Here is a 14903-nt window from a genome sequence, read left to right as displayed (position 1 = left end):
GCCTGTACGACCTCTCTAGTGTTAGTGATAGTCCCCACAGCCTATGGGCTATCACTTAGGAGTACTCCTGAGCTACTGTGCACATAAACACGTGTGATCACACCTTTATTAAATTACTGACATTTCTGTCCTCATACTGTTTATATTACTACCTAGTCTGTTGGAGCTCACTCTGGTCAGCAGAGTTTCTCTGACCATTGCTATACCGTGTTGCTATTTCTGTATTATTGGTGATTCTGCAGATCACCACATAATCAGATACAGTTTCTGTATTATTGGTGATACTGCAGATCACCAAATAATCAGAACTCTGTCACTTGCTGACACTAACCGTTACAATTTGATTTTCAGCTTCGATCTTTGCCAGCCTAATTTCTTTTTTTACAATTTTTATTGCACTCCTTATAATTGCTTAGTGCAGCCTCGGTCCCCTCCTGTTTTAGGACCTTATAGGCATTATTTTTCCTCTTCATTTTATCTCTAACCTTTCTATTCATCCATAGAGGCCTTTTTTTTATTCCTAGACATTTTGTTTCCATATGGGATATACATACTACAATATTGATTGAGAATAAGTTTAAAAGCTTGCCATTTCCCTTATAATTGCTTAGTGCAGCCTCGGTCCCCTCCTGTTTTAGGACCTTATAGGCATTATTTTTCCTCTTCATTTTATCTCTAACCTTTCTATTCATCCATAGAGGCCTTTTTTTTATTCCTAGACATTTTGTTTCCATATGGGATATACATACTACAATATTGATTGAGAATAAGTTTAAAAGCTTGCCATTTCCCTTCAGTGTCTTCCCCTTGTAGTACAGTATCCCAGTTCACCAAACTTAGTGCCTGCCTAAGTTGATTGAACTTTGCTTTTCTAAAATTCATAGTTTTAGTGGTCCCGCTGCCCCGTGGCCTATCAGTCACCAGATCAAGCGTTATCATGTTGTGATCACTATTTCCCAAATGTTCTTGAACCTGCACATTTGATACATTATCTGGTCTATTAGAAATGATCAGATCCAGTAACGCATTCCCCCTAGTTGGTTCCGTTACCATTTGAGTCAAGTAATTGTCCTGTAGTGCTGCAAGAAATCTGCTGCTTTTACCAGAATGGGTAGCCTCAATACCCCAGTCAATGTCTGGAAAGTTGAAGTCGCCCATAACTATGACCTCATTTTTACTTGCAGCTTTTTCAATCTGCTGTAGTAATCGCAGTTCTGCAGCTTCATTAATATGAGGTGGCCTGTAGCATACCCCAATAAGCAATTGGCAACTTTTATTTCCACCATGAATATTTACCCAAACAGACTCCACATCTTCGCAATCTTCCTCCATCTCATCGTTGAGGACAGCTGTAAAAGAATTCTTAACAAAGAGACAAACCCTTCCACCTTTTTCCCTGTTCTATCCTTCCTAAACACATTGTATCCCTCTAAATTAGCTATACAGTCATGGCTTTCATCCATTCATGTCTCGGTTATTCCCACAATGTCATAGTCTTTGTCATTCAGAATGAACTCTAGTTCGTCTATTTTATTTGCAAGGCTCCGAGCATTGGTTACCATGCACTTTATAATTTTACCACCACATTTACCAATTTTGTTTACATGAAATGGGTTACTTGACGTTTTACCAACCTCCTTAACCTTTACACTGTCCTCACCCCCCTCTCCACCCCCCATAATGTTCAGCAAAAGCTCGGTATACAGAGGCGCCAGAGTAGAGCAAAACGTTTTAAAAAACGTTTAAAAGCAGAGGGGGATGTTAGGGTGGACTTACCTCCCTCTTACAAAAAAGAAAACTCACTCGAGCCTCGATAAAACAGAATTGACAAATAATTTATTCAACTCCACAAATGCAACGCGTTTCGCGGGCGTGACCCTGCTTCCTCAGGCAAAACTGGGAGCACAACTCAGTGGGTCAAGCAGTAGGTTTGAGCGCCTCCCCCATAATGTTAGGCTCCCACTGTCTTTTTACCTTATCTTGTCTACGTATTGAGACTTTATCCTCCCGCCTCCCCCCAGATCCTGTTAATTGTTGTGGCCTAGACTTTCAGACCTGTGCTTTCTTGGCATTTCCTTTATCAAGAAAGTGTCAATTGCTGCAAATGGGAATGTCACTAATTGTACACCCATTACTTAGTGTGCTCAGTGTTAACCATGACTCATGTATAAGTCGACCCCTATACTTTGATTTATTGAGTCAGACCTAAATTTCTAGACTTATACTCGAGTATATACAGTATATATATATATATATATATATATATATATATATATATATATATATATATTAGCTAAAGCAGAGCCGGATTAAGGCTAAATGGGGCCCTAAGCAAAGTAACTGATTCGGGCCCTCCCATCATGTCATAATAGAGTCAGAAGATGTAGCTGCACAGCAACATGCCACACACACCGGGGCAGCCGAGCTACTGGTTGCTATTGGCAACCGCCCGCTTTTACTCTGTGGGTGCACAATGCAGGGAATAGCAGCGGCATAATGCAGAGTGAGAGAAGAGTGGCTGGGACATTTGCACTCAGGGGCTGGGGCACCCCTGTGAAGAGGGCACCAGATATCACAGCAGCAGCACTTTCCCCCTGCATCTCCAGCCTGGCAATAGCAGAAAGCTCTGGACACCGCCAAACCGGAAGCCATTCCCCAGACAAAATTACATAACCACCCCCACCACCGAACAACCGATTTCCTCCCAAACTAGACAGCCACCATGCAGCCTCCATCCCAGTGAATACGATAGCCCAGCAGAGAAGGCAGCCGCAGCGGGGGAGAATGACAGTACCATATGACTCACATTCACCTATTGCGATCCAAGCAATCGAGGTCTCGTCATCCGGAGCCCATCTGTCTCCTCTAGAGTGCTGCTGCTCTGTTACTACTACTATTACTACTTCCTACTTCCTGTCTGATCTGAAAATCAGGAAGTTCAGAGCGAGCGGCTGCACTGTAAAAGAGACAGATGGGTTTCAGATGACGGGATCTCCATCGCTTGGATCATGGATAGGTGAGTGAGTGTTTGCCATCTGCTGCTATCATTCTTGCTGCAGCTGTGGTTCTCTGTGTGAAGGGAGGGAGGAATGGGCAGTGGCAGAGCGCACAGTAGCAGGAGGGGGACCTAGGAGGAGAGCCTGGCTCTGAAGACAATCAGCAGTGCACGGCATCATTTGACAAGACAAGACAAATAACATTTATATCGCGCTTTTCTCCTGGCGGACTCAAAGTGCCAGAGCTGCAGCCACTAGGACGCGCCCTATAGGCAGTAGCAGTGTTAGAGAGACTTGCCTAAGGTCTCCTACTGAATAGGTGCTGGCTTACTTAACAGGCAAAGCCGAGATTCGAACCCTGGTCTCCTGTGTCAGAGGCAGAGCTCTTAAAGGGACTCCGAGCAGTGCCTGTGGGTATGCCTTTAAGCATACCCACAGCTAATTAATTATATCCTCACACCTACCAGCATGATATTTGTAATTATATCCCCCTGGGTTCCTTATATTTCATTGCATTGAGCTGAATCGAGCTGCCGACTTTGGAGAAAAGTCGTCCTGTGTAATACAATGTAACTATGGAAAGATGCATATCATTTTGAAGCTCTCTTTCTCCTCTTTCCAATGATAGATAAACTGCCACCTTACGCCTTTTAGTTTTCACTATTTTCGCGATAGAAATTGACGTGGCCGCGATTTCGATTGCCAAAATAGCGAAAACTAAAGGGCGTAGGGCAGCGGTTTATATATCATTGGAAAGAGGAGAAAGAGAGCTTTAAAATGATATGCATCTTTCCATAGTAATTGCACAGAGTCCCTTTAATCATTATACCATCCAGCCACAGCTGACAGGATGACGAGGGCTGGTTTATGTGCTGATGGGGCCCCTTTGACTCTGAATGGGGCCCCAAGTGACTGCTTTTGTTGCCGGTAATCCGGCCCTGAGTTAAAGCGTTAAGATTTGTAGTTTTGGTCTGTAATAGGAGAAGGTGGAAACTTAAAAACTCTTTTAATCAGTACAGGTCACTGCTGAAGACATCTCCAGTCACATCCAGACCAGTAACACCAAGTCCATTCCTATGAGTCAAATATCTTGATTTCTCTTATGGGGCTGCATTCTCCACATGTCTGTTTTTTGAATGCACAGTGCTGTACAAGGCAGAACTGTTACTAATATCTTGAACTCTGGATCCATAACTATTATCTGGATTACCCTGCATTACTAGTGCTACTCATAAAATGGAGAATGCTCTTGAAAATTGGCATGCTAACATTCAATTCTCTCCACCACCTAGGCCCTAGCCCTGTATACCTGAAGTATTTGTTGCAATGGTGTCACATCTCCCACAACCTTAGGTCAACAGGCTCTAATACCTTGACCACCTCTCAAGTCCTTTGGAGCCAGAACCTTCTGTCATGCTGCTTCTACCCTTTGGAACTGAAACTAAAAAGCCACCTGTTTAGTCTGGCATTTATGATCACACGATGTGTTCCCCTGTAACACATCACAAACCACAACTATGTATTGACCTGAGACAAGCTTGTGCATGTTGGGAGAAAAGTGTTGTTGTTGTACAAAGAGACATCATGCCTGACTGCAGAACACCTGGGATATACTAAACTTTTAGGGAGGTACACTGTTTTTGGTATCTGTCATGCAACTTACACAGCCTACCACTAACCATCACTCTATGCTTAGATGTCACACTAAACTTCCTTGCTAACATGTGTCTAGCATTAGTATTAACCCTTCATTTCTTGAGACCCTCATACCTGAACTTTCGGCCCATCAGTGACACTGAGAAGACTCTAACACTTACCCTTGCTTTTTAACTCTTACTCTATTCTCAGAGTTAAGAGTAGAGATGGCCCAAACCTCCGATTTTTGGTTCGCAAACCGGGTTCGCGAACCTCCCACGAAAGTTCGGTTTGCGTGAACTTTTGCGAACCGCAATAGACTTCAATAGGGAAAAGAACTTGGAAAACTAGAAAAATGTATGCTGGCCACAAAAGTGATGGAAAAGATGTTTCAAGGGGTCTAACACCTGGAGGAGAGCCTGGTGGAATGGGAAGACGCCAAAAGTCCCGGGGGAAAAATCTGGATTTGACACAAAGCAGCATAATAAGGGCCAAAATCACATTGAATGCTAAATTGCAGGCCTAAAGTGCTTTAATACATCTTGCAAGTGTATAGATCAATCAGGGAGTGTAATTAGAGTACTGCTTCACACTGACACACCAAACTCACTGTGTAAAACACCGCAAACAGCTGTTTTTTTACTGATGGCTGTGCTGGACTGGTGCACACCATGGCCAGAGTGCAGGCCATGGCGGTTTTCATGCCCATATGGTCGCCGGGCTGAGGTAGCTGAATGACAGAACAGTGATTATCCAGTTGATCAAATTTGGTCTGTCCACAATGAAGCAACAACCTTATTATCTTGGGTGTACAGCCCCCCCCCCCCAAGACACTCATATAGCCGCCGGTCATTGCTTCATTGTGATACGCAAGCCCCTTCACCGCGACAAGGTAATGATCACGAAGGGGAATTGACACATGTACATGCCTTTTGTTTTGTTGTTGCAGCTGCAGTGCAGCCAGAAAAATTAGGCAGGCATGTACATGCACCAGAAAAATTATTATAGCGGCCGCTGCTAGCAGCGGCCTTAAAAATTCAGGAATCCGCCTGGAGTCCTGGACCCTGTTGGTGGTGGCGGAGAAGGCAGTCAAGCGGCCTGCAGGAAGAGATGCTGTGTGGGGAGCGACTTAGTCTTGGGGCAGGCATTCACATGGCGTGCAGGCAGAGATGCTGTGTGTGGGGACTGACTTAGTCTTCGAGCAGGCCTGACCGTGCTTTGCAGACCACGTGGTCAGATGGTCCCTTGACCCAATGCTGTGTGCCAGAGATGACACCACTTGCCTTTCAACATCACGGTACAGTTTGGGTATCGCCTTTTTTTGATAAATATTTGCATATCTTCCACTGCGGTGTGTGGATTTGCTTTTGTGTGCTGCTTTCCCTCAGGTGGTCACCCCATTGCAGTTTGTGCTTTGTAATCATATGCCTTCGCAAGGTAGTTGTCCCTATGTTGGTCTTGATCTTTCCATGGCTCAATTTTCAGTGGCAGAGAGTACAGATGGCATTGCACTCATCTGAGGCAGACACACAAAAAAATTTCCGCACCGCTGAGCCCTGGGGTGATGGCACTTTGGTGGTGGCGGCTGACTGAGTGTTAAGTGGGGTGCCAGAATCAGAGCAGGAGGAGGAAGATATGTCACGCTTCCATGCGGAAGTTGAGAAAGATGAGGTGGTCTGTGTTAAATAGTCAACTACGTCCTGACAATATTGGGGGTTGATGGCACGTGCCTTCTTCTGAACACTGTACTTTGGTCGAGGGCCACACGAAATCACGACAGCGTGACCTCGAACAGACCTGTCAGGTGGCCTGCCTTTGCCTTTTGTTTTGTCCATATTGGGGGGGATGAAGTGAAAGGTATGCACTGACTTGACTAATACAATGTGCAGGCAGTCACACAGGTGCAGTTGACAGGTATGCATGGAGTGGTATATCACACTGCATGCGCTCACATAGGTAGGTGGGTGCACTGAAGTGAACAACTGGTAGTAGGTATATGCAGGGATGGGTATTACATGTGCACCTGTCACACACAGACAGGTACCGCACAGGCACAGTGACACTGCGTGCGCTCACGTAGATAGGTGGGTGCACTGACGTGAACAACAGGTAGTAGGTATATGCAGGGATGGGTATTACATGTGCACCTGTCACACACAGACAGGTACCAGATAGGCACAGTGACACTGCGTGCACTCACGTAGATAGGTGGGTGCACTGAAGTGAACAACTGGTAGTAGGTATATGCAGGGATGGGTATTACATGTGCACCTGTCACACACAGACAGGTACCAGATAGGCACAGTGACACTGCGTGCGCTCACGTAGATAGGTGGGTGCACTGACGTGAACAACAGGTAGTAGGTATATGCAGGGATGGGTATTACATGTGCACCTGTCACACACAGACAGGTACCGGATAGGCACAGTGACACTACGTGCGCTCACGTAGGTAGGTGGATGCACTGAAGTGAACAACAGGTAGTAGGTATATGCAGTGATGGGTATTACATGTGCACCTGTCACACATATACAGGTACCAGATAGGCACAGTGACACTGAGTGCGCTCACGTAGATAGGTGGGTGCACTGACGTGAACAACAGGTAGTAGGAATATGCAGGGATGGGTATTACATGTGCACCTGTCACACACAGACAGGTACCGGATAGGCACAGTGACACTGCGTGCGCTCACGTAGGTAGGTGGGTGCACAGTAGGTATATGCAGTGATGGGTATTACATGTGAACCTGTCACACACAGACAGGCACAGTGACACTGACTGACAGGGCTATATATAATGCAAGTGGGCCACACACACACACAAAATAAATAGATCACAAGAACAAGATTAGCTCTCAAAAGTTGAGGGGTTCTTTTTTTAGCAATAAAAATCAGCCAGGAGCAAGCTAACAAGCCTACAAGAGCCTAACTAAGCTTTTCCTATGAGAGTCTGCAGCAGCTATCCCTTCACTAATTACTGCAGGCACACGAGTGAGTCCACTGCCTGGCGCTGCCTGCCTTTTATAAGGGGGGGTGGGGCTCCAGGAGGGAGTGTAGCCTAATTGGCTACAATGTGCCTGCTGACTATGATGAAGAGGGTCAAAGTTAAACCTCATGATGCACTATGGGGGTGAACCGAACTTCCGGAAAATCTCCTGGTTCGCCGCGATCGTGAGCCACGGAAGTTTGCCGGGAAACGTTCGCTGTCGAACTGTTCAAGCCATCTCTAGTTAGGAGGCCTGTGAGCTGCCAGACCTTGCACATTATTGTACTTTGGCACCTAAATAATGGAAACCTTAATCTACATCCTGCTTGTGGCTGGGCGGCTGTAACAACCGCCGATCCCGCCACTCTGTCCCCGCTGCAACCACTCGCCCCGGCCATCTATATGATGGCAGACCTTTGTGAGCAGGTCAGGAGCCGATTTTATTGTCATCCCATTGGCTTACATTGATGCACAGTGTAGTCCTATGCATAGTATGTACTATGGAAGTAGTTAAACTGCAAGTACAGTACATGCATTTACATTCTGTTCTCTTGAAATGTAGATTAACATCAATTTTTAATTCGAACAGCAGAAACAGTAAATTTACTGAATAGTTATGGTTAACTCCAGTCGAAAGCAATTGACCAGTGTTTGACGAATTCTGCTTTATTGTGTGCCATCATCAGTCTATCCAATGTCCATATGCCAAGTGTAATATTAAGATGCATCATTACACTGTGTACAATTCACCTTTACTGCCAGTATTCATTCAAAACACAAACTCCCAAATGTACAATGGAGCCCATACAAACCTTTTTGTGAAGTTTTCCGTAGCTTTTGCTACTGGCAGCTAGAACCGGACAGAGGATATTTTACCACAATGTACTGCTACACTAAAATCATGAAACTGCATCCCATAACTAGTGCTGATAAATAAAATGAATATACATATGCTCTTCATTGTACTGTAACACAACCTCTTAGATACTTACAGACATAGGCCAAATGTGAATTTGTGTCCTATCTCCAAATCCCCAGTCATAGAAATGACAGCCTCTAAATCTACACAACAATTTTTTAAGATGATGGAAAACTGAGGCATATTTTTGTAATGTAGGTGTAATGAGATTTTAATATACATGCACTGAGAAAGCCAAATTATTACAGAGCATACTCTGCAAATGACAGGTGATGTTACCCTGATAATCCTAAAATAAAGCAGGGGTACGTGCCAACAGAGGCGTATCTAGAGGGGTGCAGGCATGGCTCGTGCCATGGGCCCCACAGTATCATGGACACCATGCCTGCTCCTGTGCTGCACCACCATGCTGCCCCTGTGCCTCCCTGTCACTCAGATCAGATTAATTCTGTAATCAGGGGAACATGGCTAATTAATTTATGTAGGACACACTTGACTTAGTGTTAGAAAAGAGGACGGAGGGAAAATAAGAAGAGATGTTTCCAATAAAGTAACTTCAGCAATATGCAGAGCCAAACACACAGGCAACCATATGACATGGAAGGATGCTGTTTTTAGAGAGGGAGGGGTCTCTGAGGGGGGGGGGGGGCTGGGGGAGGGAAGGAAACAACAATTTAAGTGTTTGACATGGGCTCTATATTACCCAGATGCGCCCCTGCCTGTCAATAGATTTTCTGTTGAATAGCTGGTTCCAGACGCAGCTAAATGAAATCTGCATCCTATATGGATGCTCTCATCTTTACCAGGGCTTAGATTTCAAGGGTCCATGTGCCGGTCAGGAGTCAATTTTACTAGCCCTGTGATCACTGATCTAATCACAGCAATCACAGAGGAAAAAAAAGACTCTGGTCCATAAAGGACCACTATTGTGAAAAATGTTAAAATTTAAAATACATACATATAAAATGTAGATTTTTCCCAGAGTAAAATGAACTATACATGTTCTACTATGTTACTTTAACTTACAGTAGGTAGTGAGAATCTTACAGATCTGTCAGGTTTTGGACTAGTCCATCTCCTCCTGTGAGATTCTCGGGATTTCCTATATTCTTTACAAAAGCACTCCCTGGAAAGAATCTATAAAAAATTTATAAAAAGATGTCAACCAACTTCCCTACTCTTTTGCACACTATTTTGGCAGTTGAACTGAGCAATAGCGGTTCGGTACATGCTTTTGTAAGTAAAGAAATAACTAAAAATCTCTCCATGAGGCAATGGACTAATCTAAAACCTGACAGATCGGTCAGATTTTCACTAACTACTGTAAGTGACAGCGAGATACAATAAGAAAAAAAGTATTTTACAATGCCTATTACTCTGAGAGAAATGTATACTACATAAAAAACAAAACAAAAATCTAAGATATAGTTTGTATCCTAAAATAGTATATGTACCCCTTTTATTTTTAAAAAGGGGTAGGAATATGTTTTTACTATACCATAATCTATAGACATCTACGGCCTTTCAAGTATGTCTCGCCCAAGTATATTCTTACTTTTTTTAGCATTTGTTATATTTAACTTTATTAAGAACAGCATGTTTTCCATACATGCTATCTATTCATCTAGCTATCTATTTGCCTATGCAGCTTATACATTCACCCATCACATCCACAGCTCTCCTCTTACCTTGCAGCCTTCACAAGTGATGACACCGTAGTGAATTCCTGAAGATTTATCTCCACAAATTTTGCATGGTATCACTTCAATTTGTGCTGAAAAATAGAGAATAGACAGTTCAGCTGACAGAGCATTCTCTTATTTAGTTTCTGTATCCTTGGTCAATGGCTAAAGCAGCAGAGTTAGACGATTTAAAAAAAGGCAAATGTACCATTTATTATTTTGAAGTAGCAAATGGATCTTAGATTTAAGCTCCTCTTCAAATACATAATTTAATAGTAACATCCAATATTTGCCAGCTTTAAGACCCAGCACAAACATTTTCCTAATCCCTCAGCAGTTAAAATAAACACTTTAATGCAACTTGATGAGTATTTTTCCTGTTAATGTTTTGATATCTGTGCCGATGCTTGTAGCAGTAAAACAGTTTGCACTCTTATTTACCTCTTTTACTATAATAACCGCCAATGGAAAGGAAACAGTTTAAACAAACAGTGCTTAATATAATGCAATCACTGTACAATTCACTTCATGGCATTATCCTGGGTGATGCTCATAATGAAGAGGGATTACTTAACGTTGAACAATGTAATGGTGTACTATACAATCCTCAGTCACAACAACCTCCCGCATTCCGTCTATGGACTGCACCGATACATGGATACTTGAACGTACTGATTGTGTTCTTGCCTGAGAGGCATTTATGCTTTGTGTCAAGGAAGGACAATTGGAGGGATGTGTAACTAAAACCTCCCGTTATTAATTGTACAAGGTGAAAAGAAGCTATTGCTTTCCTAGAAACATCTTGAATTACTGTAACTAACACTCTCTGTACCAAGTTTCCTTTGCAGTGTTAATGAGAGTCACAGTCTCTAACATTTCCTTCACAATGCATGTCTAATCATGCAGGATTGCAACAGTTTCAGTGGTCTTGATCCATGCTATCAACAATTCCGCTTACAGTGTGTGTGCAGACAGACACTGTGGAAATCATCCCCAATGTACATTAGGTTTGGTTAACAGTTTAAAGTGCACACACACACACACACACACACACACACACACACACACACACACACACACACTATATTCTGACAATCATTATTTAGTATTTATTTAACTACAAAATCTTCCTCAGTGCTGTACAGAGTGTATATTGTCTTGAGGGGCTTACAATCTACGGTAATCCCTACCAGTCACATGTATATATTGTGTACTGTATGTATCACAGTCTAGGGCTAATTTAGGGGGAAGCCAATTAACTTTTCTCTATAATTTTGGCATGTGGGAGGAAACCGGAGTGCCCAGAGGAAGCCCACACAGGCATGGGGAGAACATACAAACTCTGTGCAGATAGTGCCCTTGCTGGGATTCAAACCAGGGACCCAGCATGGCAAGGCGAGAGCGCTAACCACTACGCCACTGTGCGGCCCAATACAATACTGAAGATATGAAGCTTTAACACAATGTAAAGTAGTCAGTGTACAGTTTGAATAACAGTGTAAATTTGCCGTAACATCAAACTAACTCAACACAAAGTCCTTAAGTCTAAATCACTGGAAACAAAGGAGAGTACACCACTGAGTAAAGACTGTCCAAATTCTGCCAAATTAGATATTTTTCCCTCTCCGGAATCATGTTACTTGTCAGTGCTACAAGGTCTCAGGTGTGAATGGGGAGCAGGTGTGTTCAGTTTGGTGTTATCGCTCTCACACTCTCTCATACTAGTCATCAGGGATGAGTTCCGGATAAAATTCTTCTTTAACCCGTCCCCCCGGGTTGAAGGAGGAAGAGTAGTAGTCACGAGATGCGGCTTGGAATGCAGCATGGGACGCGCCGTGAGATGGGTTAAAGAAGAAGGCTGCTGGTTAAGTTCAACCCCCACAAACACCCGCTCAGGTGCACTAATTAGAGGATGAAATCCAAATTAAACTCATTCGGATTTCATCCGAATTTTATCCGGAGCTCATCCCTGTTAGTCACTGAAAGTTAAACATGGCACCTCATTGCATAGTAATGAGAGTACTTAAAGGGAGACACATGTATGGAGCATGTAGGAAGGTCACCATAAGGGGATGGAATGGGAGCTAAACATGGGAGCTATTACTATGAAGCTGGTCCCCTGTGGAGCTCGGTACAAGTAATGGAGAGGTTTCTGTTGCATTGAGAAACATCAAAGCTGTTGCTGCAGTTATAAGTGACATGATACAGTTTTTTATTGCCAGGTAACTGCACCATGTGTCAAATGCTGACACGCGTGGTGCTACTAATGCTGCCATTTGTCTGCAATAAATTGCAGCCAGAGGAGCTCAGTGGTTGAAATAGGCCTTAGGTCAATGTGTCGACTACTGTGAATTGCTGAAGCATGGACACCCGTTTGCTTGAGTGAAGAGTGCCTATGGGTACCGGACTCCTCTCAGCCAGTACTTATTTAACTATGTTTGATAAATGCTTTTACCTAAAGCAATACCAAACCTATTTCTGGTTCCTGCTTTAGCAGAATGAATAATTTGACTGCATAAAGGCTGCATTTGCATGTCGTTTCATGCTGATTTCAAATGTCTGTGTCTATAGTATGGTCCTTCTGTCAATGTGTGTGTACTTAGTAACAGATAAGAGCCTGACAAGGCCTAGGATTGCATTACAGAATTCCTAGCATTGCATGACATGTTCTGGTGAAACATGTATTTAAATTATTTGTTTTGTGTTTGTATAGCAGTCTGTTTTTTGTGTGCATGCAAGCAAGCTGAGATGGCACATATGTTGTATCTGAACCTTTAGCTGACATGCCAAGATACTAGTAGCAGCTGAAAGAACAGGCGCACTGTACCGCCAGGAGGAAAATAGATAGATTGTACAGAAGGCCTCCATTGCTTGTTAATCTTTGATGCCCAAAGCAGAATAAAAAGCCATCCGCCACTCCAGGGACACAGGTAGCAGAGGGAAGAACATAGCATGCCTGACCAAGCATAATCCTTACAACGCTCCCTGAAGGAAAGGCAAAATATTTTTGTCAGTCTGACTATAGCACATGGTGGTTATATTTTTGCTTCATAGTCCTATGCTGTTTGATAATAATCAACTGTAATTAAGTATATTTACCGGTATATATTTTTTCTAAATCTTTACATTTCAGCATTATTACACATCCATGTCAAAAAGAGTAACCTAACATTACCAAAGTAAATTAATATCTCATCACATCAGAAAAAAGTCTGAGCTATTAACGTAAACATGGCGTTCGTATATACTAACTAAATTACTGTAACTCCATTCTCTGTGGTCAATGAACCAGCCACCACCTCTCCAGTATATCCTGAGCTCTGCTACTCAACTCATACATCTCTCTTCTGGCTCCTCAGGTGCTGTGTCTCTCTATTAGTCCCTTCACTAGTTACCTATCAGACAAAGGTTTCACATTAAAGTGAATACCAGTAATTCATTCCAGACTGCTTCAGTCTGGAATGAATTACTGGTATAAAAAAAACCCTAGATCATACCTCATCTGGCGCTGACCTGGAAGTACTGATACAGAAGTACTTCCTGGTCAGCACCATTTCTGTTAAAATGCTGTGTCTTATCAGAGGACACTGCAGCGGAACAGAAGAGCTGATGAGACGAAAAAGACAGCGAGTTAAATGCGGAGTAGGTGAGGTATGATCTGGGGCTTTTCTTTTTTTTTACACAGGTATTAGGTTCAGGAGCACTTAAAGCAATTCCCCCCACATCTTATGTCCACCACTATATATATTGCGGTATTGCCCTTGCATGTCCATGTTATTTAGTTGTGAAAAATGTATTGGAAGGTGAAAAGGAACATATTAACACTTTATCATTCAAGAACAAAGAACAAGTAGGATAATAGTAAATGGTATTTAAAAAAATGTCTATTTTACCTAAAACTATCCCTTCCTAGTATGGAATAGATAATAAAGCACATTTTAATATTGGTTGAAAGGAAATGACTTATAGTGAGTTTTTTGCATAGAGCTGAAGGTCTGTTCTGCTGATACTGCACACTTTCCCTAAAGAGATTAGGATTCTAATCCCAAATATTATACTGCACAGCCCATCTTATATTTGAGCTCATCAGATCCAGTATTCTGCATGTAATCTCCAGAAGCATTAGCTAGTGTTTATATAAGCTGCTGCTGTTTGAGCAATGATGACTGAGCTCTTTCAATACACCTAGACAAAAAGAAACAAGACATGCTTACGTCGGTGTGTCCGTGACGTATGTGAAGCACCATGTGCTCAAATGTGAGAGCCAAAGCTACGTGTGCTTTGAGTTAATAAATTGTTGAAGCAGGCATCCATTTAAAAGGCAGATAAAATCCTTCATATCTTGACCAAAGGGGAAGTACTGTAGTTTCAGAATCACTGATCAAATACTTTCACCTGCTTCTTTTAATTATAGACTGCCCAGCAAGCTTGTGAACCAGAACTCATTGGAGTGTGTAAGGGGCTACAAAGGACCAAAAAGCCCTCTTACCAAAATGGTAAGCAAAACAAAAGTTTGCCTTCTTAAAACAGAAGGAATTTGCGATAATTCAGGTTGGAGTGAGCATATGATGTCTCCCACGATGCATCACTGCAGAGTATGCAAATTATCCCTTGTTGACCCTGTACACTGTAGCCACCCCTCCAGTACCGCTGGAATACAATGATGTGTCAACTTGTTAATT

At 42.8% G+C, this 14903-nt stretch overlaps 1 protein-coding gene across 2 annotated transcripts in view; it reads right to left on the bottom strand.

The window, feature by feature from the left end:
- RORB (RAR related orphan receptor B) overlaps positions 1 to 14903 on the bottom strand; it is a 312638-nt gene that overhangs the window by 70664 nt on the left and 227071 nt on the right. For both annotated transcript variants that reach the window (XM_068271414.1, XM_068271413.1), the window contains exon 2: positions 10228 to 10313. In XM_068271414.1, coding sequence (XP_068127515.1) covers positions 10228 to 10313 — 86 coding nt within the window. The remainder of the gene's footprint in view (positions 1 to 10227; positions 10314 to 14903) is intronic.

The sequence above is a fragment of the Hyperolius riggenbachi genome, chromosome 1, assembly GCF_040937935.1.
Source record: "Hyperolius riggenbachi isolate aHypRig1 chromosome 1, aHypRig1.pri, whole genome shotgun sequence".
Classification (NCBI taxonomy): domain Eukaryota; kingdom Metazoa; phylum Chordata; class Amphibia; order Anura; family Hyperoliidae; genus Hyperolius; species Hyperolius riggenbachi.
Note: the sequence above shows the minus strand (reverse complement) of the source record. Positions and strands in the feature narration are given on the sequence as shown.